The sequence below is a fragment of the Saprolegnia parasitica genome (assembly GCF_000151545.1).
Source record: "Saprolegnia parasitica CBS 223.65 unplaced genomic scaffold supercont2.25, whole genome shotgun sequence".
In the NCBI taxonomy this organism is placed as follows: Eukaryota; Oomycota; class Saprolegniomycetes; order Saprolegniales; family Saprolegniaceae; genus Saprolegnia; species Saprolegnia parasitica.
This window is the reverse complement of record NW_012156419.1, coordinates 303,266-329,371: the sequence shown is the minus strand read 5'-3', so window position 1 is coordinate 329,371 and position 26,106 is coordinate 303,266. Positions and strand designations below refer to the sequence as shown.

Sequence of the window (26,106 nt, the reverse complement as noted above, 5' to 3'; positions counted from 1 at the left end):
CGGGAGCTCGCGGCGTGTTTTACGTGCACATGGGAGCGCCCCCGGAGGACGACCACAGAAGAGCAAGACGAGCCCCGCGCCGCCGCCTGCGCAGCCACGGCCCGGCGAGCGAATGAAGAAGAAGGAGATTGCTAGGCTCTACGTATACGAACTCTTCGTAACAACGAAGATAACGCGAAACATGTTCATATATATATGGGAACACCACCCTCGCGAGCTCAACCAAGCCACGGATCATTTGTCCAAGCTCGCACCAGACGACTGTATACCTCGTACGCGCATCCTGACGAAGGACGGCACGCCGTATTGCCGGCCGATGAACTCCGGCACGTTGGAAAGCTTTTGGCCGCCGACGTTCAACGCACATCTAGTACATAAGTCTTAGTAGGTGGAGTCTTTAGTCTGTACTATACAGATTTCAATCCATATCATATCACATCCACTGTATGGTCATGAGCACGACGCTGCAATGCTCGGCTACGGGTCGTGTTTCGACGCCCTCGATTTCGTTCGAGTCTTCTGGGACCGGTAGCTTTGGACCAAGGGTATAATATCACAAGCATTATGAGCTCCGCGAGGCACAAGACGTACGCGAGCGCCCAGCGCTACTACCAAGACGCCCAGACTGTGCTGGCAATTGCCGCGAGAGACCCCGAGTCCATGGATATCATCAACGCCATGCCCACGTGGACAGCCATCCACATCGTCAACCACAACACGAGCATTGCTATCTCCAACAACCAGTACTCTGCGTCTGATATACCGATCATCGACATGGCACACTCTCTCGTTCGAAGCTTCGTCGACCATACGGATGGACCGCGATGTCGCCGTCAACTCAAGCCCATCGACCTTGCCCGAGCCATTCTCAAGTCGGCGGTGCCAGAGATGGACGTCGATTATCAGCTCGAATCTGAGATCAACCTCGTCTCGGACCCGCAGCGGCGCGTCAGCTTGCGCAAACTCTTCGCTCTGAAGTGTGTCCAGCTTCGTACTCGACTCGAGGTCGATCGCATCGAAGCAGTGATTGCCGCGCAAGACGCACTACGCGATGCGACGTTCGTGGGTGGCGAGCAGGATGTCGACATGCCCGGTCCCAATGCTGACGACCCACCGCAAGATCCAGTAGTGCTTCCTCCGCAACAACCTCATGCAGTTGAGCAACCTTACGCGCCCGCGGTACGTCGTGAAGTAGCTGTACTAACCTCATGGGCCTCTTATTAGCATCCTCCGGCGCTCGTTGCTCACCAGGACGTCGTCGTACCAAAACCCAAGCGCGGTGGTACATTTGACGCTCCGTCGCGGTTGTTGCTCTCTGGTACCATGGACGACGCGCAGAAGCTCGATGTCCTCTGCAGAATTAACGAGGAGCTCAAGGCCATGCCCTCCGACCAGGCCATGCGTGAAAGTTGCAGGTCCTTCAACGTTTCGACTCTCGCACCGATAATGGCTTGCCTTGCCAAGCACTGCAACAACGACAGAGCTCGCTTCTTGGAAAAGCACCCGAACTTCAAGCACAGCAGCTTCAAGACACAGCGATGCAACGGAACGAAAGACGAGTGCAACGCCAAGAACCGGCCCAACACTGACAATTGACCCACTTCATAACACTTTAATGACGTTCATGATATCCTGTTCTTGGATCGTGCCGACACGGAGGCCATCCTCCGGCGGGACTCGCGATCTTCCATCGTCCTCCCCATGATGACCTCCTATCGTCCTCACGACGATCTCCAATCATACTCCTCGTCCTCCTCGTCCTCGACCTCCCCATGACGATCACCAATCGTCCTCATGACGATCTCCAATCGTCCTCCTCGTCCTCGAAATTCGCATGCTCTTGCCTCGAACTTCGATTGGGCTGCCTGGCGTCTCGATAGTCTCGATAATATGTGTTTATAAAGGATATTAAGTCTAACAGACCCAACCATCCCTACCAGGTAACTCCCACGTGAATACTTGCATAGTATACGGTACACAGCAAGATGGGAGGTGCCGAGGGGACGCCCAATTTCCCTGCGATGCGACTCAGATGCCAGCCAGAGCGTTGCGGACCACTACGTTTCCTCGCTGATGCTCGTTCTTAGCCTCCGCCGGCAGCAAGGGTGGCCGGTTCAACACAGCACTCTTTGGCACCACGCCTGGTTCCTGTATCTGGTCAGCGTCGGAGCTGGAGCTCGTCAAATTTTGATTGGTCAAACCAGTTGTTTTCTCGGTTGACATCAATATGTCACGTATTGGACCGCAACGTGATGCTCCTTCAGTGCATTCAATATTAAAAACCACCGCGAAAAACGAGAGTATCCCACGTGTGTTTTTCACGGGATGTGTTTCCCACACGAAATTAAATGCGACTTCTTGTTTAGTCGCTACGTGGGATCTTGCGGGAAGGTAGTCAGCGGCCTGGGCAGTTGTATTACCGGTACCACCGAGTCAACACGAGTCAAGCTTGAACCAGTGCATACTACGCGTGCATAAATGGGCAAACGCACGTAGAAGTTGCCATTCTCGGCTTCACATGTACAGATCGACGGCAGTTCCAATCCCCATGCATTACATGCTCGCACCTTTGGCAACGATCAAGGCGAGTAGTTTCTGACTCTGACATTGAGGGTGGTTATTGTATTGCGATACAACGAGCACGGTGGCATTTATCAGAGTAGTAGGTGCCAGGAAAGCCGAAGCAAGATCCAGTACTGTATTTTGGCAACTGGAAACGAGGAGCGAAGCGGCACCACAATAAATATGACAGTGTATTAACGTCACAAGACAGCAAACGGACAGGGTTGGAACAGCCACGTGCAGACACATGGTTGTCACGGTGGTTGCGAGAGGCGCCGATGCGGTATAGGACTTGGACCTTGGTTCTTGGTTGCTCTGGTGCCGCTTCTGGTCTGGTGCACCATGAAAATCCACTTCTGGATTCAAAAGTAGCCAGACGGATTTATTTAGTCCCTGCTGATTACCAGTTATCCTAGAGTGTGCTAATAGAGTGTGCTGTGTGTGGACACGTGCATGTTTGGTATCGCGGACCAGAACCCAGGCGGTACCAGATTTCTGTATCCCTCTGGATCTACTCGAAAATGCCAGCGCGCACCTGAGATGGCTCTTTTTGCATTGCTGAAAAGTAGGGTCAGTGGCCAAGCGTGGGATAGCTGTGTGGGATGGGACGGAAGCTTCTCATGCAGCACCATGTCGAACTCGGGTCGCTCTCAGAAGTGCGATTGCCTGCAAGAATACCCATTCGGGTCTTGGCGGCTTGGCGCGGGTGCTTCGAGTTGTTTTTGTTTACGATGCGATCAAACAACAAAGCTGTAGTCATCCAATCGCCAGTACTGTTGCATTTGGTCGTCGGGTCAACGGCGTACTAAATGTACACTCTAGCTACCTCCACCTTGGTTGCTGCTACGGTCGTGCTCGTGATGCTCTCCCTCCCTTTTAGCCATCATCCATACTTCGGCTGCTCGGCCACTACTGGCTTTTCTGCCTCGATATATTGGATATTCGTGCTATGTACATAGCGCGCTGTCGAAGCGGGACGAGCAAGGCTTGCCAACGCAAGATTAGAATTTAAAGGCACCACATTAAACTACAAGTTTGTATGCTATCGACAATCAGAGACACAGCGCGCATTATATGACAATATATATCAGAGGTGGACCCATCCATTGCTTACAGGCGCAGAATATGGGAAGCGGCCGCGAACCTCAACAGGCAGCTCGCGTGCACCCATGGGCCGTACCCTTAGACCAGCCAGCGCTATTCCCTTAAATCATACCTCGCGACACTTGCGGGTGCGCGCTCTCTAGCTCTAGAGCTGCAAACTACTATCAACGTCTTGTACAGAGCAGTGCGCTTCAAGGCATCCTCAGCGGAGCGTGCCTGCGCTCGCCTCCCCACCCATGCGAAACCGGAAACGTACTACCTGTGCGAATTTCACCCAATTATCCGGTTTCCTTCGGACGATACAAGCCATGGAAGGGACATCACTCCTGTCGCACATCCGCCATGCCGAGCATCTCGCCGAGCGCCAAGAGCGGCGACGGCAGCAGCAAGCCGATGCGCAAGACCAAGTGCCGCAACGCGTACCAGCGAGAAATGCAGCGCATCTACCGCAAGGCCGAGGCCGACGAGCGGCAGCGGCTACGGGACCAAGCGGTGGCGCTCGAGGCCACGCTCGCGGCCATACGCCCGGCTGCCAGCACGCTCCTGCCGTGGCAGCACGTCGCGCGAAGTCTACGCGACGAGCTCGATGCTAGCCGCGAGACACACGCCGAGCTGCGCCGGCGACTGCGGCGAGTCCATCTCTTGGCGCACCTCATGCACGCGTATGCGTCGTCCGTGCTTGCGTCGTCGGTAGGTCTATCAAAACGGCGACATGGTCTCACGCTCCGTAGGCGCTTCTGCGCGGACGCACCGAGACGTGGCAGCATGTGTCGCTGCCGGCTGCGGCGCCCGCCCGGCCGCTCGGGCTCGACTGGATCACACGCCAGCTCTACCACAACACGGACGCTATTCTGTCGCTGCACGCGTTTCCGCCACACGACGCCAGCATCTTTTTGACATTGCCGTCTCGGACACGGACGCGACCGTGGTCATTCGCCACCAGCGGCTCGTGGCGCGGCCGCTGCACGTCCTCACCGCAGCGTACCATGCGTTTTTCATTGGCGGCAACGGCTTTGGCTATGCCATCGAGGACCTCGACCTTCTGCCGGCCACTGAAAACATGGTGTACCGACGGCGCAACGTCGGCAACCACGTCCTTGGCGACATGCTGCAGAACTACGTCCACCGCCAGTTTGCCACGCGGACCCGGTCTGTGCTTGTGGCGCGGAACATCCTCTCGGACGACAAGGTGCCCCTCGGCCTCTACAAGCGCGACGCCTCTGGCTGGTACACGGTGCTTTCACGCCGTGTGTGGGTGCTCAGTCAATCTGCGTAGGGTCGTTGCGACAGCGATGGATGCCGACACGACGCTCGTTCAAGAGGTCTGGAGCATCTGCCCGCTCCTCAAAGGCGCCGCCAACGACGTCGCGCCATTTGCCGACGAAGCGTGCTTGTACGGCCTCGACCTGCGCACCCTGCCGCCCGCGCTGCACTTTTCTTCGCTCCAGCAAGCCGTCCACCGCCTCGGCCAAAGCGTGCTCGCAAAGCGGGCCCAATTCTTCGACAATGTTCGATGAAGAATGAAGTGCGGTGCATTCCGGTCCGACTCCGTGCTCGAACGACGACGTGCAGCAAAAGAGAGGGCATAGCTCGTGGCTGTTGGGTGGGGGTGCGAGGTTGCTGCCTGCCCATCCTCGCGCGGCAACGGTGTCGATTCTTCCATTCCACGGCGCCGCTGGTGACGCGCCAAAGGGATTTGCTACAAGGTCACGCCACCACCCATGGCCACCACCATGAGCCTTGGTCGCTAGCATATTGGTGGACGGGGGACGAGGGCTTTAGCAAGGCTTTAAGTTCTACTGGCTTTGGTTTTATGCACCCTTGGGGTGGGCTACACGGTACTAAGAGGCGGCAGCTTGGGGGCCTCGAAGGCGAGCGTTGTAGTACCGGCAGTAGTAGTGGGCGTCACTGCCACTCGTTTTTATTAGCGCGCGACATGGCTGGATACTGCTGCGACGGTCTCGCAAAGCTCCGTGGCAGATACTAGAATGGTAGCCGCGTGGCGAGATGCTGTCTCGGGCAACGGCGTGATTGCTCATACACCACGGTCTCTTCTTCGCCGGTGCCATTCAATTGTTGCATGTCCATGGGACGGATAATACACGGTAAAATACATGCTGGAATAGCGGCGGCTTGTGCGCGACCCGCATTGGATTCTACTCGCTTACCTCGAATCGAATCAAACAGCCCGCAAGACGCGCAGGAGACACTGCACGAGGGTAAATTAAGAGGGTAAATTAGAGCGCCTGGGCAAACGCGTGACGCGCCTGTTTAAACGCATGCGGATCCAAATCGGCGTCGTGACGAACGACCCACACCTCTTGCACGACGGTCGTTGCAGCGTCCAGCGCCGTCGCAACGATCCTATCAATTCATTCAATGCCATCGTCGCCACGGTATCATGGACGACATACCAGCCTCGGATGTGCTCGTCCGGCGTGCTGGCAACAACCAGTGTCGTCTGCTTGCGGTCGGCGAACGCGCGGGTCACAAAGGCGTGCGCGCCGAGCCCAAAGTCCCAGTGCCGGTGCACGAGGCTCGTCGTCAAAGAATGCGGAGGAGGATAGGCGTCGCCGCGTCCTTGGTTGAGACGCTATGGACGACAATCGAACAAAGTGTCTTCAAGAAAGAGGCGCGTACCATGGTGGTCTCATCCAAAAGCGTCTTGCTTGTAGCACTGCACCCAGACGTCGTAGTACGCTCACGAAGAGGATCGGTCACTTCAAGAAGGGGCTCGGGCAAGAATTGGCGCCGATACGCAGCCGCGACGGTGTCGAGTGCCAAATGTACATGCATCTCGAGCCGTGCAAACACCGCGTCCTGGCCTTGGACGACCGACCGCGCGTTCATGTACATGCGCTGGGTGATCCACTCGAGGCTGACGTGGCGTGCACGCGGCTCGTCCGGCAACGTCGACGTCTACGGCACGACGAATGGTAAGATCTAGTTGGGATCACGCGCGTACGCTGTGGGCAAAGGAGGCCATTGCGTCGCAGAGTGCGCGCTGGTGCGCGACTTGGTGCATGAGGGCGGCATGCTCGTCTTGGGCGATACGGGTTTCCTCTGCGAGCGCGACCGCCGTGTCTTGCCACGTGACCATTTGAAGCGCCTTTTGCAGTGTGACGTAGGCCTCGAGCATCGCGGCCGAGTGGCGGAGACTCCGGCGCTCGTCGGCTTCGTTGCGGCGGTAGATGCGCTGCATCTTGCGCTGATATTCGTTGCGGCACTTTGGAGCTGCCTTCATGCGCTTCGTCGAGTGGGGCACCGGCGAAAGCGAAGATGATGAAGTTTTCGTCGTGTGGGTCATGCTCGGCAAATTGAAAAGTGCAATCTCGGCAGCATGCAAGATTTTTTTAATTAAAAAATGCTTACTACATTTTGGAGACGTTGTGATATGCGTTGGCCAGCGGCCGAGGTGGGTGAGACACGAACTCGTAACACGCCGACAGCCCCGCGTCGGCGTTCTTCAAGCCCTACTCTTCGTGAAGCGGTACAGTGTAGTGACGACCGTAGTAGCTTTGGCGGAGAATTCCATGCAGGTCGGCGGCTACTGGAAATATATAGTCTTTCCTGAAAGTCGTGAAGTAGCCAAGACGCGCGTCGATCGCAGACTAGCCCAACGGCCGTTCCGGCAACGACGCCAGGCCAATATGAGTCGAGTCTGCGCGATACCAACGGGCCACATATTAGAGACGCAACGTATGGTGCAGACAGGGCTGCGGACTGCATGGACTTGGAAAGCGGGTGCGAACCATTGGGCGCCTCGGTTGTCTGCACGAGTCCAGATGGAGGCCGTGGGTTAGAAACACACGCCTGAACGGCCTGCAAACTAAAGTCGATGCAACGGCAAAAGAAATGGCCCAAGTGGATACAGTAATAGTGTCGTCTAAGCACGAGTAGCCACACGTTGAAGATCCGGCGCGTGGTCAACCGATCATTCCCGCATGGGACACGTGGGGCTGATCATGACCGCACGCATGGGCAGCGAGCAAGCAGAGCCAGTGCCGATCGCATCAGCGTGATGCGATGATGTTGGTAAAAGTACCGCGCGGGCTCTTCAGGCACGAGGCGATCCAGCACACAGCAAGGCGCGAACGAAAATCGAAGCGTGTTACTGCTACCACACAAGTAGCCGCGGTCCACACCGGAACAGTGCACTGTATGCGCGCGACATGCAGAGCGGGCAACTTGGCGAATACTAAACGCATCTTGACCGCAGACCTGAGGCTGCCCACTGCTGACCACTTCAGACTAACGTTACGGGCTAAATCCAACTGTACACGAGTAATATGAAGGCGATGGTTCTGAACAGGGCCACGCTCGAGATGGATTGCAGCAAAAAGTGGTGCGTGGGAATCCACGTGCGAAACATATTTTATTTTGACGTGGGAAATCTCCGTGTGCACTCATTTCCCACCGTGTGAAAGCGGTGAGAAAAGTGGTAAATGTATTTGGTACGAATCATCACGCGAGATACAAGGTCACGCGGCGTGGGTGCTCGTGTCGAGGATGGGTCGCCCACCTGGGTGGCGAAGCGCACATGTGTTTCGAGTCGTATGTGAGTTATCCTTCCCCATCTTTCCGCAAATCATGATTACACCAAGGGCGGGACAGCAGGAGATGATGCAGGAGTCCATGGCAGAGCCTCAAGTTGCCGTGCATTGCCGAGAAGCCAAATCACCCGTGTATCGCAGAAGATCTGAGACGTCCTGAACACCGTGGGACGCAAAACGCAGGATGATGTGCATGTTCTTTTTCCACTCGTGAGCACGAGCGAATCCTAGGCGTGACGAGAGATATTGCCCACAACTGCTGGACTTCCTTATACGCTCCTCTTCTTGTGTATGCCGGGTGCGACGCTGGTCACGCGGCCAGATGCGGTTGCCAACATTACGAAAAAAGCACGTCGATGGACCTTGCCAATCGCGCGCCAAATAGATACTTTTGGATTGGTAGCAGTGTCTTTTCGTCGCGACGCGGATTGCAGTGAGCAACTCTGCAGCTGTACGGCTCGTCTGATCATTTTTTGAAAAGCAAAAACACTTGACGGTCGAGTCTTTACCATGTGGGCTTCACGATGCACATATCCTTGGTTGATCTATGCGGATACTAGGCGCATGGTCTCCACCATCTTGGAAAACTTCTATCTGCGCGTATTGGAAGGGGGTTTGAGGCTGTCATCGCTTCTTGACTGTGAGAAAGCCTCGAGTGTGGTGAAGTGCATATTGAGCCCAACAGAGTGCCCTTATAGTGATTTCTGTCGTGGTAGGATCGTGTGGCTATTCTTCGCTACCCACCAAACGACGGTCATTGTACCATCCCCGTGCATCATCGTCGAGATCATCACACAGCGAGGGAGACGAGTGAAGACATTGGCGCGGGCTGGATGTAGCGACTGTCAACTCGACTGCGATTCTCTCCAAGAGTTGCAAACGCGTTGCTTTGCGCGATGGATCTGCGAAGGTGTTGCGCATCGGCTTCGACTTTTGAATCACGTGCAGCCCAATCGCGGATTTAGAGAGAAATTGAGTCGAGCTATTGAAAGCACTGGGCGACGTGCTGGGCCTGAAGGAAGTCGTCCCTGCCAACGCCTCCACCGCCGCCTGACTATTCGACCCGTTCGAGCAGCCCCGCTTATTTGGCCGCACCCAAGCTCACGTTGCCGTTTGTCCTACACCGCCCTCCAGTTGCTGACGCCGCATCAGTGGCTGGCGTCACTCGGGGACCCCTAGAAACTGCATAGCTTTGCTCTATATCGCAACGCTTAAAAGGACTTGACAGAGCTCATCGCCACGGGCCTTGACTTGATATTTGGAGCACAGAAATGACGCATATCGTGATGGATGAATTAGTATAGGTTGAATGACGGGGTCGACAAGCACGAGCGACCACTATCAACAAGAACGTCAGATAGCGTGGATGTCTAGCGCGCACCTCTGTCGTCTTTGGGTGTTTCAAAGATCGGACCCGTCCGTACCGAATGGAGCTAAGCTATCTAACTGAGTCGTCCGATTACTGCAGTCAATTCACAGCGCGAGGAACTCGGTCATTTCGTTCATCTTTGACGGTATGAGTAGGATTCTAGGCGCCCGCTGAGAAGACGACGCGAAGAATTGAGCGAAAAGGCTTGAGCCAATCCGATTTCTAGCCGAAATATCAAAGTTCCGTGTCACGCCTTCATGAGCAAGCGCCAAGATGTGTGCGATCCCACGCGTGAAGTCTTTACAACGTGTAACGGCGCGTTGCGAGCGTGTTTGGTCGGGTCATCCACCAACCAACAATGCCTGTGAATCCTATGAATTTGGTTTTGGTAGTAGAAATTGGAGCCCACACGGCCTTTCTTTTCACCTGATGGAACAAAACGTTGAGATTCTACAAACGATGTCATCAATCGGTGTTGAAACGAGCTAGCAACATGCAAACTAACTAGCGGACTCCCTAATGCGCTCGAGCAACATGCAAACTAACTAGCGGACTCCCTAATGCGCTCGTGAGGCATGGCCTGCGGGTCAAGTGAGGAGTCCTGTTGCGGAATTGTGCGAGGAACGAGGTAACGCGCACACCAAGGGTCATCTCGAAGAACGTTAAGCGACTCGGCGAGCGATGGCACCACGGCACGACGAGCCAAGTGCCGGGCATGCAGATAGCAGCTGCCGTGACCGCGAGTGCAGTAGCGGCAAGTTTTGGCAGCAGCGTGCGGAAGACTCGGTTGTTGCGTTCAAGCCCAAGACAATGCCAAACGCAAGCGTGTACGATCGGCCAGAGGGCAAGAGAGGACGACTTGTGATCCGAGTGCGGCGCAGCGACAGTGTCGTAGAGAAAGTCAGCGACCGACGACGGGAGTTGCATCTTCGGAATATTCCGCATCGGCGCAAAAGCACGCCAGAACGCGCGGACGTATGGGCATCTCTGCTACACGAGGTAGTAGCAATCGATCGATCTTGGCCTGACAAAAGTCTTGCAGGGCAAAAGCCCACGTACTCAACAAATCCCTATAATGTTTCACAGGTACACTAGCGATTTCGCCTCGATTCATAAAACGCCATCTTTATCTAGTTGCCGTGTGGTGTGCATACCACCCCACGCTATCGGTTTTCTCTCTATATATTACTGTATACGTAGCCTTGCCTTCTCACAACAGAACCTGTGTATACGGGTGTCCAGTGTCATCTTAGCCCACCTGGTAAGCCTCACCAGGTACCGAGAGTACCGAGACTATCTAAGATACCGAGACAAGGTCTGTTAGCTAGGCTATGTTTGCGTATACCGACGGGCTCGATATAAAAAGGCTCCACCACCGCATGGCTGCGCGAGTTCACGCGGATATTTGATTTGTCATTTCACAATTGACGCCATGGCGCGCACCAAGTGCCGGAACGCTTACCAGCGCATGATGCAGCGCCAATACAAGCAAGCCTACCTCAAGCTCCGCGCCGAGCTCACCCAGACCGCTGCACTTCTCGAGAAGCACATCGCACTGCGCCAAGCCACACCGATGGTGTCGTGGAAGGATATTGCCGACGAGCTGCGCGCCGACATTGACCGTCTCCAAGAAGAAAACGCGTCACTTCAAAACGTGGTGCGAATCCAGCAGCAAGTGATCTTCGACTTGCGCGCGATCGAGAGCGCGATGGACCATACTTGAACAAATGGATTGTATGAATGGTTGCCTCAACTGCGTCCGTGGATATAATGGCGCTGGGCGGCACAATGCCCCACAATGAATCAATCAATCAATGCGTTGAAATCAAATTAGCGAAAACTAACTCAAAGACTTCGCAGACGTAGTGTTACGCCTGAATGCGTGGGAGTTGGCACCTGCACTTGGTCGTTGGGAGTGAACTGCGCACGGAGAGATCCACAAAACGTCTAACCTTTCGCTAGAAAAGCCATGACGATTTTTTTGTCACCGCGCTCGTCCCAGGTCAGTCGTCCTGTAGGGTCAGTCTGGTCCCGGGAGCTTCCTGACCGTAGGATACACCGTTCTTTTCATGAGAAAGGGCCACCGCGGTACTAAGCATTGTATACATCTGGCGCCGCATCACGGAGGGATGTGCTGCGTGCCGCCGTGGGCCTTCAAGTTGGCACAACTCGCAACGTTATGTTAGAGAGTCTTCTACACGCCTCAGTGACCGCATTGCCGTTGGATGTAGTCCAAGTGTCGCGGTTCCATCGTTGTAGCCACACGCGGCGTGAGGAAACCGACGCTTTGGTGCGCGCTGGCCAACTTTTAATTCACTTGATGCCGCCCAGCAGTGCCCACTGTCGCACCGTGGGAGTCGCCAACGGTAGGCGCCTGCGTCAATGTGCGACAGCACTCTCGAAGCATTTTCAAAGCAGCTTCTTGACCCGTCCCAGCGCTGTCGACGTCACATGGAGGAGAGATCGTCCCACGACATACCTTGTTGCCGACGCGACTTCTTGGTCTGCTTTTATTAATAGCTGCGAGGCGCAACGCACGAGGTTGTATATTTTTGGCCATATCGGCCCGGGGGTTGCGAAACCAATCAACCGAAACTACCCTATGTCGGTGTCGATTGCTAACGTGCAAAAACCAACTGACAGAACGCATGACGTGCTTCCTTCGCGCATCCAGCACGACCGTGCGCTTCCTCAACGTCGTCGTCGCGCTGCTCCAGGTGACTGCCGGTCTCAACGGCGTGTTTAGCTTGACCCACCTTATGACGCTCGACTGGGCACCCGTCTTCATCTCTGCGTACGCGATGCTGGTTGCGATTCCGCTCCTCCTCTTCGAGTGCAAGTGCAAGGTCTTTCAGACGTCGCTGCGCCACCACTGCGGCTTTCTCTTCCACTTTTACGGCCGGTGCGGGTACCTCGTGTTCATTGCGCTCCTCGACGTCGGCGTGCCCGGTGGTCTCGGCGTCGTCGCGGCGCTCACGATTGCGGGAACGATCGGCCTCATGCTCTTCCTCCGCTGCTGCGGCGCCAAGGACGATATTGTCGACGAAGAGATGGCGCTGACGAGCCGCACCGCGGCGCAGGACTACCAGGCGCTCGCGTCCTCCAAGGCTGTCAAGAAGGTCGTCAAGCTCGCGAGCATTACGACGACCGACCTTTGAGCATGCGCGTTAGTAGAGATGTGGAGAACTTTAAGAAGTTTGATTCGAGTGGCGGCAACGCGTTCCAGTGTTTTAATTCCAATGCATCGAATGCGTTTGAAAAGAGTGGGCAAAAAGGGCTGTAAAACCCATCGATTGGATTCATTTGGACCAAACAAGCTACAGCTGTACATCCAAACCCCAAGTGCACGCGAAACCAGTGCGCGTACCACATGGCTGCAACAGACGGCAGCTAACAGCACTTGTGGTCTTCCTCTTGCCTCGCGCGTGTCTAAACAACCACGTAACGAGCGATTGCGTCTTCTCCGAGTTGGGTTCCGTCGCAACAAACTGTGGTTGCTTCTCGTATGACGCTATAATGGATATTTCAACGCGATTTCGGAATGCGGAGCACAAGAGTAGGCGGTTCAAAGAAAGTGAGTGAGTGGACAGCTTCCAGTCTATAGTGACCGCTTGTCAACTGAACGATGTGGCATACGTACAGCTGATCGGTGAACCAGCTGTGGCGAATTCTCTATCCAAGGCCGAGCACCTTTGGGAACTTTAAATGTATTGATGCCCCGCCTGCCTGGTGGTGGGTGAGGCGGGTATAGCGTTATGCTATGGGCTGCAAATCGGGAAATGGCTCGGGTGCCGGTTGGATGACGCTTTGGTCTTCGCACCGAACACCTCTTCCACTATTACAAAAACACTGTACTTCGAAATGGCCTGTCCCATATCGTGGAGGGAGCCACGGGCTAACAACACTCGCTACGAAGGGCACAAACCACCTCCACTGAAGCCAATACCAGGAGTTCTGCTGGCTGTGAAAAAAAACTGTTGTCTGGAGCACTCCGACAAGATCTCGTTCCGATTGGATGAATCGCAATCGCTTCAGAGTGTGCTCATCCTTCTATGTGTACTAGTACTAGTAAGTGTACAGGACCAGGTACTCGCGGACGGCTTGGTTCGGATAAGGTGGGCTGCCTGTGAATAGAACATGTGAAATTTGTGTTTTTAACTAAAGCTGGATTGCCGCATTCAGTCTTTGCGCGCTGCCACTACCTCGCACTGCCGCTGCATCGTGCCTCCGTTCCTGCCACTGCCGCGCGCCTCTCCGCTGCCGCCGTGCTCTGTCACTTCCGCCGCGCGTTCCGAGACAGGTGTGTATGCAGATGCTCATGTATTGTCCGAACTTAGAGCTGTTTGTCGTAGGGAACATGACGTTGCTCCTGGGCATCCGCCCGGTCTTGTTGCGCGCGTGCGTTCTGGCGAGCCCTCTCGGCATCCTGCAGGATCAGGACCTCTACTCAAGCTCTGGAGCCGTGACCTCGGCTGCACGTACGTATCTCTTGTGTCCCCTGCGGGATAATGGCGTGTGCTCCACGGTCACGTCCGTCAACACGACTCGCAAGGTCTCTGATCATGTTGGATTGGGCCTGGACAAGATCCAGAAGAGATCGTTGCATTGCTGCTTGTTCTTGGAGCAAGCCCGTCATGCCGTCCAGCTTGCGTTTGAGGATTTTGAACTCGGCCTTGGTTTCGAGCTTCAATTTGGTTGCTGTCTGGTCCATTGCCTGCACGCGCGCTCCAATCTTTTCAAGCACTTGGCCGAGGGCATCGCTCTCGAGATCGGCGAGTTTGGACCTGTACCGTTTGGCTTGGCAGCAAAGGTAGCACGTCGAGGTAGAATTCTCCTTGGCGTCTTCGCCAGAGACTTTGCACGCAGTAAAGATGTCGCGCATGCAAGTCGTGACGGGGCGGAGATCCAAACTAGAATGCTACGCTCTGCCGACCAGGTGCTGGTTTCACTGAGCCGTCTTCTCTTGAAAAGACCGTTCCAACTCGTCGCAGGCGCGAAACACCCGCTTGTTCGTTTAGGGGAAAAAGGCGCGAGGCCTGCATTACCGCTCACCTCGGGTAAGACGCGGCGGCTCCCCCAAAGGCATGCGGCTGCCAGAGAAATTGTACGTACTACTCTCCAGAGAGCTGCACCCGACCCCATCAAGGGACCCATCGAGAAGACCGACATCATCTCCACCCGCATCGAAATCCACGCGTCAAGTCTACCGCGTCCTACACGTCCTAGAATCCACCGCGAACGAGTGCCACCAACAACACAAAGGTCAACCAACCGGACAGAACCAAACAATCAACGTCACCTTCTTTGTCGAGATCAAATTATTTCATGCCTTCAACGACAGGTATTAGGGTAGGACACACGCTTCTTGTTCTTGTTGAATGAATCATTTAATTTGAAGATACGGTGGACTTCCTAATGCGCGCGTGAGACGTGGTCGGTGCGTCAAGCGAGGAGCGTTAATAGTGGTCGTGAGTCGTGACTGTGCGAGGGACCAGGTAGCGTGCAGCAAGGGTCGTCTTGGAGAGCGACGAGCGACGCGTCAAGAGATGGCACCGCAGCGCGACGAGCCAAGTGCCGGACATGCAATCGTGCGATAGTAACTGCCCGATATATCGCAGCAGTGGGGAGTTACGCGTTGTGCGAAAGTCACGGTTGTTGCGTTCGAGCCAAACACAATACCAGACGATTCTGGTTTTCTCCACAAAAAACAAATAACCGGAGCCAGTCACTGGATTCATTGCGAGCGCTCAGGGGAGCGCGAGTAAACAGGCTACGCTTCCTACATCTTTCCGCCATGTAAAACAATACAGCAAATAGACTAGCGTCAAGAACACGCGAGCGCGCCTGCAAACGCAACGCCCACTGTTTTCAGTTTTCGCGCACACGTGTTCGTCCTGCCATCATCGCACCAGCCTGCTACATCTCGGACGGTGTGGAGGCCTGATTCGAGCCTCCCAGACGACCTTCCAAGCGACCCACACGTCACTGTAGCGCGTTTAGAATGCGGTATGCACTGTTACAGTGTACTACCATTTGGCATTGGCCAAATAGAGAAGCGTGAGTTATCACGACATGCACGACGGCCTTGTCGAGTGACACGATGCATGTTTGCGTATACCTGTGGTACCAAATAAAAAGGTCCCTCGCAGTCCCCGGCCGCAAATAAAAAGGTCTCACGCAGTCCACGGCCGCAAGTTCGTGTCAAGAGATTATGTCATTATTCCATTGGACTCATGACGCGCACCAAGTGCCGGAACGCTTACCAGCGCATGATGCAGCGCCGGTACAAGCAAGCCCACCTCAAGCTCCGCGCCGAGCTCATCGAGACCGCTGCACTTCTCGAGAAGCACCTCGCACTGCGCCAAGCCACACCGATGGTATCGTGGAAGGATATTGCCGACGAGCTGCGCGCCGACGTGGACCGTCTCCGGGAAGAAAACGCGTCACTTCATAACGTGGTGCAAATCCAGCAGCAAGTGATCTTCGACTTGCGCGCGCGGCGATTAGCGACTGAAAGCGGGATGGACCATGACCTGAACGAGTTAAATCATAACGTTTATTCATGTTAATTAACACTGCAGTACTGTCTGTCTAGAAGCTCGATGTGTCTTGCTTTTGTTTGCCGTCGCGCTTGAATGACTCGAATTCGCCTTTCATTTCTGTCACGAAAAGAATGTCGTCTGCTCCAAGCGGTGTGTTTCAATCCGGAGAAGCACACCGCAGTCGGACAGGGCGGTGCGCCACAACACGCCGCGCCATGGACCACAAACGGGCCGGGCTCAACGACGCTGCGCTCATGCGAATTCTGGAAACTCCTGTCCGTAGGATACCTCGTTCGCCACAGTGCATGAGAAAGGGCCACGGCGGTACTAAGCAAAATATACATCTGGTGCGGGATTCCCGCCATGTGCTGCTTACCGCCACAGACATCAATCGAAACGTCACCCAGTTTGCATTCTGCCCATGTCGATGACCGCCGTACAGTGGTACGTAACGATTGATGCCGCCAAGGTTCTTCACGCCAGCTTGGATTTCGCCCCTACGACGGTACCGTCGCCAGAGCACCGTGGTATCTAGTCATCCCCATGCCCATTTCCCCACGCCATCACATCTGCCTAGTGCAATTGTACGCGCGCGGCAGGTTCCGAGCTTTTTCGAAGCGATTTCCTCGCACGTCCCAGCGTCGCGCAGGGATCGTTTGTTTTGTCGAGTGTCGTGTTAAAAACGCGCCGGGTTCGTTCCACAACAACCAACCTCGTCGTGTCGTGGTGTCATTGCTCGTAGGCTCGCTTCACGTCTTCGCGTCAACCCTTGGTGGGGGCGCCACTCGCGCTCACACAATCCCGCAACAAGACCACGATGGCTTCTCGCTTGACACAGCACATAATTAATAATTCCCCCATAGTTATGCGTGCAATGCATTGTTGCAACAACAAACGATTGGGTCGAAGCATGAGCCCCAAAGGCACGCGAAACCAGCGCGCGTACCACGTGGCCACAACAGACGGCAGCGCGTCCACTCAACGCATTACACCATTTTGATGGATTGGTGCCAGCTGGTGCATCGCGTGTCGTCTCGAACTGGGTTCAGTCGCAACGAACTTTAGTTGAGCTTCTTCATGACCTGCGGCAGACCCGGCTGCTGCACCCCCGCGTGTTTGAACGCGAGATGGACCAACGGAACTCCCTCTACTGCATTGCATTCCTGCTCCTCTGCAGACATAGTATCTGTGTCCGTTCGCAGAATAATCTGCTTCACGGTCCGCATACTAATATGTCGTATCCCAATCAAGCAGAGCCGTGGTTTGCTCGCCAACGTGTAGCTTTGCTATTTGTTGTTGAAGTGGGTCGTCTATTACAATAGATAAAACTATGCTATATAAAATTGTCAGACTTGCCTCGTTGTGTAAACTCGGTTGAGGAACTTTAGTTAGGGATGCGGAGACAGGAGCGCGATTCGCGGGACGAGGTGACGTCGCGGCCACTCGTACTGTGCGAGGAGCCGGAGAAGCCGAAGAAGAGCAGGCTGCTCGGGCTCTTGGACGAGGCTGTGGTGCAAGTGCAGTTGAGCGACGCGTGCCGCCTTGACGGCAATCGTCCATGGACTTGGCAGCGGTAGGCCGGCGCGAAAGACGCGATCGTTCCGGACTCGCCAGACGTTGAACCAGACGCAGGCGCGGAGCACGGGCCAGAGGTAGCGGAACGCGGCTTGGTGCATGTTGGACGTCGTCTTGGGCGTCGAGTAGAGGTAACCTGAGAGCGTTGTCGGCAAGGTCACGCCCAAAGGGACCGTGACGGCGTGAAGCGTGCTCCACACGTGTGTAGCTTTGCTATATAGACTGCGACACTTGGAAGAGCTTTGATGAGTGTGTTATGTTGGGCCTCACCCGGGACCGCCAGTGCCGACAGGCAACTACAGAAGAGCAAAACGAGCCTGCACCGCCACGGGTTGGCAAGTCTTTACTACGTTGTTGTTGAAGTGAGTCTATTTAGATATAATTTACACTGAACTGGATATGGTGGTGGACTATCGATTCCAAGGTGCTACGATGAGCCGGCCGCCGAGAGGCTTAGCCGAGCGGGAGAAGTAGTCTTTACTACGTAGTAGCTTTCAATGTCTATAATGCATGCACAACCAAGGCCATAAATTCTGGCACAACTCACGTTCATACAAATATATATACAGCTATCAAGCAGATTGCGTTGTTTTTGTACAAGCGTGCTTTGCGTTAGCATCGTCTTGTAAAAGTCACACCTAATATAATGCGCAGCGACGAGCACACGCTCTGGAGCCGTCGAGAAAGGCGCTTCAATGTGGCACGTGCCGCGTTTCTCGATTTGTGCCGAATTGAACAAGCGTAACCGGCGTCCGGATACGCTACTACCTTGTTTGGAAGCTCCATTCTGGCCATGTCCTTTTACCTTGTGAGCGAAGGCTTGACGTAAGCAGGCGCTCCATGGCATGCGACGTCGACGAGATGCGTAGGTGCTTTGGCCTGTGCTCGGGCGCGTACCAGTCGCTCAAGTTCCTGCACCAGGCCGACCGCGCCAAGTCGCAGGGCCACACAAGCGTGCTCAAGCTATGGGCGGTCCTCGGGTCGCTCATCCTCTATCAGCAGTACGTCGAGGTCTTCCTCTCGTGGTTCCCATTCTACTACTGGGCCAAGTGCGTGCTCCTTGCTGCGCTCTTGACGCCCAAAACAAACGTTCCGTCGCTCGCGTTCGAGGCCGTCGTCGTCCCGCTGGTCGAGGCCGCCGAGGTCGTCTTCGACACGCGCGTCAAGCCCGCGCTCGTGCAGCTGGCCGCGCGCCACGGCTACTGGCTTCACTGCGCTGCCATGCAAGTGGCGCTACCGAGCCTCGCCGACGCCGAGCTCGAAAAGCTGGCCGCCGAGCTGCAACGCCGGCTCGCCGATATCCAGGTTCGACTAGTATGGTCTGTCCATGGACCGAGGCTCCATCATCATCCTATGGATGTAGGCGCTCCAGCAAGCGCGTGCAGACGCCGCCGACGACTAAATGCGAGCATAAATACAAGTCGATTACGCTGCCGACGGGCTATTCTCGAGCGTTGCAAGCACCTCTTGGAGGGTGGTGATCGTGGACGGGAACGACGGCCGCGCCGCTGCGTCTTCGGCCCAGCAAGTTTCGGCGAGGCGGAGGAGCGCCGGCGGCCACGTGGCTTCGAGCGCCGCGAGCGACGGGCGAAGCCCTTCGAACGCAATCTTGGTGACGAGAAGCTTCTTTTTCATCTTTTCGGCCGCGAGCTCGGCATACGGCATCTGACGCGTCATGATCTCGACCATGACTATTCGTCAGTCCAGTGAGAGTTTAGTTAGTACATGCTACGTCGAAGGACTCGACTCGATCAACGACGTACCAATGGCAAAGCTGTACACGTCGACCTTTTCGTCGTACTCTTTCTGGCCCCGTAAGATCTCGGGCGCGGTCCAGATCGGCGACCCGAGGAGCGTCATTTCGCCGTTGGTCTTTTCACGACTAAACTCAAAATTGGCAATTTTGGCTTTGAAATCTGTCCTAAAACAATCAACCGTTGAGATTCCAGCACAAAAGGCGAGAGGGCGTAATACGTGACGTGGATGTTGGCGCATTTGAGATCGCGGTGCAGCACCTGCGGCGTGTGCGCGTGGAGGTACGTCATGCCCCGCGCAACGTCGAGCATCATGCGCACACTCGCTTCGGGTGAAAGCGAGACGTCGGGCGACTGCAACAGCGTCGCGAGGTCGCCGCGTGCCAACTGCTCGGTGACCATGCAGCTAAACGTCGCAATAAGATCGTAGTCGGCCATCAAACAACTGGGCAGCATACATGGAGGACTCCGAGTCCCAGCTCGCGCCAATGCACTGGACGATGTTGGGATGGTGCATGTCGATGACGAGCCGCGTGACGCGGGCAAAACGCTCGACAGCTTCCTCTGTAATGCGCGTGCGGAAGAGCTGCTTGACGAGGACGGGCGTGCCCGTGTACGTGCCCGGGCGGACGCACTCCCACGGTGGGCTATGGGTCGTCAAGCGCTCGCCGAGTCGAAGCGCCTTGAACGGAATCGCAATCGTGCTCAGCGTCAAGTCGGAGGAGAGATGCTGCTCGATAAAGGTCGTACCAGGCGCACGTGGCGCAGGCGACGTCGACGCGGGTGGCTGCACCGGCGAAGGTGGCGGCGGGTCGATGGTTTGGCAATTGCCCATGGAGTATAAATTGCACTGTGATCGCCAGTTTGCACTTTCGATTGGTAACAGATTCACACTATTTAGAGAGATTCGTGGTCCGGGTTGACCGTCGAGGGCTCGAGCCGATGTGGACATTTGTGGTTGTCAGCGACTGCCCGCGCCCACGATTTATCGAGGCCACGGAACAAGCGAGCATATAAGCGACCGAATCGAGATTCGCCGAGGGGCAGACCACACACGTCGTGTGCGACAACCAAACATTTTAGCCAATTATTGCACGACGACCAAAATGGGGCGATGGGATTGGTTGTAATGCAATGCGAGGACGTGCTTCTGATTGGTTTCTTCTTTGGATTTTGGTCGAGTGTTGGAAATAGTGTGAAAGAGGGGAGTTGACAATCGTGTGCAGCGTGCTTTTTATTGGTAATCCCTACGACGAGCACGTGAATTCGGCAACGATTTAGGCTTGTCACAAGCCTAAATCGTCACACAAGCCGCTTGTGTGACTTGATGTCACTTTCGGCCCGTCGACTTGGTCAAAATGGACTATGGAGCTATATCACTTTGTTTATGTGAAGAGTCTTTTGTGTCGACCACCTTTTGTCCAGACGGTAGATTCCTGCTTCACATGCAGGAGGTGCAGGAGCCCCGTGGTGCTTCCCTTTCTTCACGTGCCCATTGGCGCTGTCATCGGGACTAAAAAGTGGGCTCTTGATACTTTTGAATCAATGTGTCGATGTACATATATATATGTATGTACCTTGCCGTGCACGCATCGCTCAGAGCCCAACGAGTGTGTTGATCGTCTGATGTACTACAACGTAGTTGTAAGCTTAATCGTGCTCTCTTGATATCGTAACTTGGAAACAACGACGGACAATGTGGAGTCGAGTTGCAACGTTGAAAAGAGCGGGGTACGAAAGATCTACCTACATTCCGTGGCGCGATGGAGAATGATGCACATACAATGTACATGTACATACTGGTGAAGCGCAGCTGTCGTTGGCAGTCTACACTGTAAGCTCACATTCCAGGCTCAGCAGCGAAGAACTTGCCCCGTGGGATGCGTTCTGTGGCGCAGATTCGCCTGTAAGTTGTAGTTTGCTGGATATACAATATCGTCTTAAGTAGCTACGGGTATATCTCCAATACACGCTGAAAGTCAGGAAGAGGTGATCAAGTCAGAGTGTCATGTGGCTTGCTCGCGCCTCCATTCTTGGGTTCCCATGATCAGCACTCCTCCTTGGACCGTAGCGATTTGCTATCATTCAGCCAATCCGTGTGTCTTGTACTTTTGATTCGTCAAAAAGAGCCAATCACACGTCGTCTGATAGCATCATTTCGAATCCATTGCAACAGTGTGATGACCTTGACCCGCACGCAGCTCGCGGTCTCGGCCGCCTATGGCACCTTGGTCTGGGCAGTCAAAGCTGCCTTTGTCCGCCTCAACCGCTTCGACGCGGGTCTCTTCACGCCCAATGCCAATGGCTCGCACACGACACTCCTCTTCATCGCCAGCGTGCCCATTGCCGCCATCTCGGTCGTCGGGCTGCGCGTGATCCTAAATGCGACGGCGCTGCCGAAAAAATCGGACAAGAAATCCCCGAGCTCGGCGCTCGTGGTTGCGACCGCGTTTGCGACGGCCGTTGCCCTCATCTTTGACGGGGCCGCCATGACATACACCCCGTCGTTCGACGGCGGCATGTTGGCCGCGGGCGCGTGGATCTTGTGGGCGGTGGCTGGGGCCTTCTAATGGTCCTCGACAAATAGTGGCGCGTGCGTCGTTCATGCGAACCGTTGAAAATTGTACTCGAACGAGTCTCGTGTTTTGTCTCCATGTAGCCACCGTCTTCACCCAGACCGAGGTATTCGTACAGTCGCGTAGGTCGTGCGCGCGAGTGTATTTTAGTTTTCACATCAACACTTGAGAGACAGAGTACAAAACTATACTCAGTACTCTTTTAACTCGGTATTATTGAAGCGTAAATGGAATGTGCGTCAACCGAACGCGATGGAAATAGCACCCAACGCTTGGCTTGCAAACCAAGGCACTTGTTATGTCGACCTAGTTCCACGAGTACTTATTCGATGTTCATCAATTCGAATCCACGGCATGGAATCAAAGCTCTGCGAGATCCTGCCTCGACCATGCTAGCGCGATCGACATGGCGTGGTACTAGCTCTCGCATCCGCTTTCGCCAGCGACATGAACGCAGTCATATCTTTCGGACGCAGAGGGGGTGTATTCTTAAATAAGGGCGTCCTTACCGCGCACAGAGGTCGGCGAGAATCATCTCGAGACAATCCATGATGCGCACGAAAGACGGGCGCATCGTCGGGTCGCTCGCCCAGCACGCACGCAGGAGCTGCAAAAGGCTCGGCGGCCACGCGGCTTCGTTGCGAATCGTCGGGCGGCGGTGTTCAAAAGCAACCTGGCGCAGCAGCTGCGCTTTCTCGTCCCGCGGAACACTGGCGAACGGCGCCTCGCGGTTCAAGAGCTCGACGATGACTAGCACACGATCAAGCGCTGCTTCCACGCCTGCATTCAAAGGTCGGATTCGTACCCATCGCAAAGCTGTAAATGTCGACCTTCTCGTCGTACGCGGTGCCACGCATGATCTCGGGGGCCACCCACACGGGCGTGCCGACGATCGCGGTCAATGGCGTCGGCCCGAGCTCGACGCTGCTTTCGAGGTTGGCGACCTTGGCCCGCAGATCTTGCCTACTCGACTCAAAATCAGCATGAGGAAATTGAAAAACAAAAATGCGCGACTACCCAATGTGAATGTTGGCGCCGCGCAAATCCCGGTGCACGATCTTGGGCTCCTGGCAGTGCAAATACGCCATCGCTCGCGCAATATCGAGCAAGATGGCGACGCTCGCGATGGGCGAGAGATCAATCTCGGGCATGGCAGCCACGGACGCGAGGTCGCCGGCGTCGAGGCGCTCCGTGACCATGCAGCTAGGGTATATCCATTGAGGCGAGAGAAACGCGAGGCGGAAGATGGCTACATGCAGTCGTCGCCGTCCCAGCTCACGCCAAAGAACTGCACAATGTTCGGGTGCCGCACACCGAGCATGAGCCGCAGAATGTACACGAGGCGGTCGGTCGTCGTCTTGGCCGCGGCGCGGCGCGTCATTTGCTTGAGGAGCACGCGCGCGCCGTTGTACGTGCCGTCGTATACGGCATCCCACGGCGCGAGCGCGCTCGAGTAGCCGTCGGCGCGGCCGTCGACCTTGAGCTGCGACATGGGTATCGTGGCGTCCTCGACGTTGACATTCGCCAAGAGGACCGACGCCGGGTCCCGCGCCGTCGTTGGCGTCGGCGTCGGCGGTGGCGCAATCGACTTGACGCGCGTTGGCACGACGACGGCGTCGGTCGCTATCGATTTGCTGTTGAGGCAGTTGCCCATGCCGCTTCTTCGTCTGCGGTGCAAAAGCGCCAATGCACGCACGCACCCATGGCAACGGATAGGGTTCGATTGTTGAACCTCCGACATGGCGCAGCATGTGGTAGGGTCTCTGCAACCGCGCTGGAAGCCACCGATTTTTCGCGGGTGTCCACGCGGGAAAAGGCTGCGGTGAAAGGCTGAAGTGCGTGGGTGCTTTCGCCAAGAACTCTCAAGTCCTGGCTACTCGGCACGCAGGCGCGCGTGTCGGCGGCGGAGAAACTGCACCGTCGTCGATGGCGCACCATATGACGTGGCGGGCCATTAGACTGACGTCACAAACTGCTACTTGGATGAGTTTGCCTTTTCTTGGAGATGCCGCGACACGACTCTTAACAACGATGCCGTGGTAGTATAAAGCACGACCGATGTCGTAACGCATTGCAACGACCTTCTCGCTGCCATCGAGTGAGAGGCCCGCAGCTGCGATGCGCTGGCGTCAAGGAAGACTAGGAGCTACTTTGTACAGTACGTTGACCGCCCATGGATTGCATTGGCCCAGCGACCGGAGGTGCTCGGCAAGCACGATCGGTTTCTTCTTCTGACGACGACAGCGCTGGTGGTCGTTCGCCAACGAGTTGAGATTTGGCTCGACGAGAGTCTCACCTTCCTGTAGAAGGGGCGTTTTTAATCCCTTGCAGCGTCGCAGATCGTCGATGGATGCACCGTACGATCTCACAATGTGAGATCGAGCTCCCTTCTTGACGAATGCAATGAATTCCTCATGCTGCATACTACTATTAGCATGAGGAATTCATTGCATTCGTCAAGAAGGGAGCTTCTTGGTTGGATCCACTATCCACCGTGGCCCGCACTACATCATCATTTGTGCCTCGGTATGTGGGTTTATGCGTGCGTCGCCGGGTGAGCTCACCGCTGAGACCTGGAGCTGACACCCACAGCCAACAGGTTCGTCCAACCGGTGAGTCGATTAGCATGTAGAAGGTTTCTCTTGGTTTCACTTGCCGCGGTCATACTGTAACCGGTCGTCCACGCACGTGTTTCTTCTCTGCGCCAGCAGTTCCCACCAACTTCCTCACCTCTTTATTGCATTGGCCGTCGTCTCTAGTTCTCTAAGCAGAGCAAGAGACCTGGGAGCGTACGTGGTGCGCCATGCCAGTGCACATGGAAAGCAACCAAGAACGTTCCGCACGATCATGGAAGCACTGTATTATACTAGTATGTAATAGCTAATACTTTATACTAGTCACTTCACGCTTGAGTTGGCGAGCATGGCGCATGTTTTTGGCGGACAGCTGGGTCTTAATAGTCGTTCAACAACCGTTCAACCAAGTCCAGATTCTTGAGGCGCGCAACAATCGTGTCAAAGGTCGGACGCTTCTCGGGATCAGCGCTCCAGCACTCTTCCATGAGGTCGAACAAGTCGGCGGGCCACTCGGCCGTGCGGTCAAAGACGGGGCGGTAGTGCTTTTGGACGACGTGCTCCAAGATCGTTGCTTCGGGGGCGTCGACGTTGGCATACGGCTCTTTCTTGGTCACGACTTCGACAATCACTAAGCAATTATAGTAAACGACATTTCAAGAGAGGGCCAGACGTACGCATGGCGAAGCTGTAGACGTCGACCTTTTCCGTGTAGCTGGTGGCGCCGGTGAGAATCTCGGGCGCGGCGTGGTACGGAATCCCGATGTTGGTCATCACGTTGGCATACGCACGCGAGTACTCCTTCGTGCCGACCTTTGCACTGCCCTCGCTCCTAGAGAGATAGAGCATGACGCACGTCTGAGCGACGACCGATGGCATGTGGTACGTGAGATAAATGCAGCTGGTCGTGAGCATGCGGTGGATGATGTTGCGGCTATGGAGGTAGCGCATGCCATCGGCGACGTCGAGCAAAATCTGGAGGCTGCTGCGGACGTTCAGGGGCCGTCTCGGAAGCAAATCGTGCAACGTAACTCCGCTCGTCCGTTCCGCGACGACGCAGCTACGCAGGCAGAGCGGATTGTGAGCCGCGTCGAATCGAGTCTGAAAGGTGTACACGTCGTTTTCTTGGCGCACCATGCCGTGAAGCACAAGCACCGTGGTCGTGTCGGGCGTCTTGCTGAGGAAGAGCTGCTTCATGCGCACGAGGATTTCCGTCCGGAGGCAATTGACGGGCATGTAGAAGTAGTGGACGTCGCACCACCGCTGCTCTTGTGGGAGGAAGAGCCTGCCGTCGTGGACCTTGGTGCAGGGGGCATCGCTTCGATGGTGGATACGCTACCGATCTTGATGTGGTTTGGGCTGATCGTGCACAGCGCGTCGATTTCGTCAAGAGAGGGTGGCATTGCGCGCGTCATGGTAACTTGAATAATGGCCTGATCGACTCGTTGTCGTCAGAACGGGACAGAAATCATCAAGTGGCCAGCAAACTGTGCTGGCC

General features: G+C 55.5%; 7 protein-coding genes across 7 annotated transcripts; 4 read left to right on the top strand and 3 right to left on the bottom strand.

Moving 5' to 3' along the window:
* Nucleotides 1–4,008: 4,008 nt before the first annotated feature.
* SPRG_20270 (hypothetical protein) lies at nucleotides 4,009–5,183 on the top strand (the record flags this gene model as incomplete). Its single annotated transcript, XM_012345863.1, has 4 exons — nucleotides 4,009–4,356; nucleotides 4,398–4,433; nucleotides 4,553–4,893; nucleotides 4,943–5,183. The coding sequence occupies 4 exons, from the start codon at nucleotides 4,009–4,011 to the stop codon at nucleotides 5,181–5,183; spliced, it is 966 nt and encodes a 321-aa protein (XP_012201253.1).
* A 7,053-nt stretch (nucleotides 5,184–12,236) lies between these two features.
* Nucleotides 12,237–12,746, top strand: SPRG_20269 (hypothetical protein; the record flags this gene model as incomplete). The annotated part of the gene is made up of 1 exon (XM_012345862.1): nucleotides 12,237–12,746. One exon carries the CDS (start codon nucleotides 12,237–12,239, stop codon nucleotides 12,744–12,746), a length of 510 nt encoding a protein of 169 aa, XP_012201252.1.
* A 1,350-nt stretch (nucleotides 12,747–14,096) lies between these two features.
* On the top strand, nucleotides 14,097–14,402 carry SPRG_20268 (hypothetical protein; the record flags this gene model as incomplete). The annotated part of the gene is made up of 1 exon (XM_012345861.1): nucleotides 14,097–14,402. The coding sequence occupies one exon, from the start codon at nucleotides 14,097–14,099 to the stop codon at nucleotides 14,400–14,402; it is 306 nt and encodes a 101-aa protein (XP_012201251.1).
* A 4,096-nt stretch (nucleotides 14,403–18,498) lies between these two features.
* On the top strand, nucleotides 18,499–19,107 carry SPRG_20267 (hypothetical protein; the record flags this gene model as incomplete). Its single annotated transcript, XM_012345860.1, has 3 exons — nucleotides 18,499–18,530; nucleotides 18,575–19,010; nucleotides 19,069–19,107. The coding sequence occupies 3 exons, from the start codon at nucleotides 18,499–18,501 to the stop codon at nucleotides 19,105–19,107; spliced, it is 507 nt and encodes a 168-aa protein (XP_012201250.1).
* A 23-nt stretch (nucleotides 19,108–19,130) lies between these two features.
* SPRG_20266 (TKL/DRK protein kinase) lies at nucleotides 19,131–20,294 on the bottom strand (the record flags this gene model as incomplete). The annotated part of the gene is made up of 4 exons (XM_012345859.1): nucleotides 19,131–19,396; nucleotides 19,469–19,626; nucleotides 19,680–19,865; nucleotides 19,918–20,294. 4 exons carry the CDS (start codon nucleotides 20,292–20,294, stop codon nucleotides 19,131–19,133), a joined length of 987 nt encoding a protein of 328 aa, XP_012201249.1.
* A 2,246-nt stretch (nucleotides 20,295–22,540) lies between these two features.
* Nucleotides 22,541–23,689, bottom strand: SPRG_20265 (TKL/DRK protein kinase; the record flags this gene model as incomplete). Its single annotated transcript, XM_012345858.1, has 4 exons — nucleotides 22,541–22,785; nucleotides 22,841–22,998; nucleotides 23,053–23,238; nucleotides 23,289–23,689. 4 exons carry the CDS (start codon nucleotides 23,687–23,689, stop codon nucleotides 22,541–22,543), a joined length of 990 nt encoding a protein of 329 aa, XP_012201248.1.
* Nucleotides 23,690–24,988: 1,299 nt separating this feature from the next.
* Nucleotides 24,989–25,844, bottom strand: SPRG_20264 (TKL protein kinase; the record flags this gene model as incomplete). The annotated part of the gene is made up of 4 exons (XM_012345857.1): nucleotides 24,989–25,239; nucleotides 25,286–25,440; nucleotides 25,495–25,668; nucleotides 25,723–25,844. The coding sequence occupies 4 exons, from the start codon at nucleotides 25,842–25,844 to the stop codon at nucleotides 24,989–24,991; spliced, it is 702 nt and encodes a 233-aa protein (XP_012201247.1).
* Between the last annotated feature and the right edge of the window lie 262 nt (nucleotides 25,845–26,106).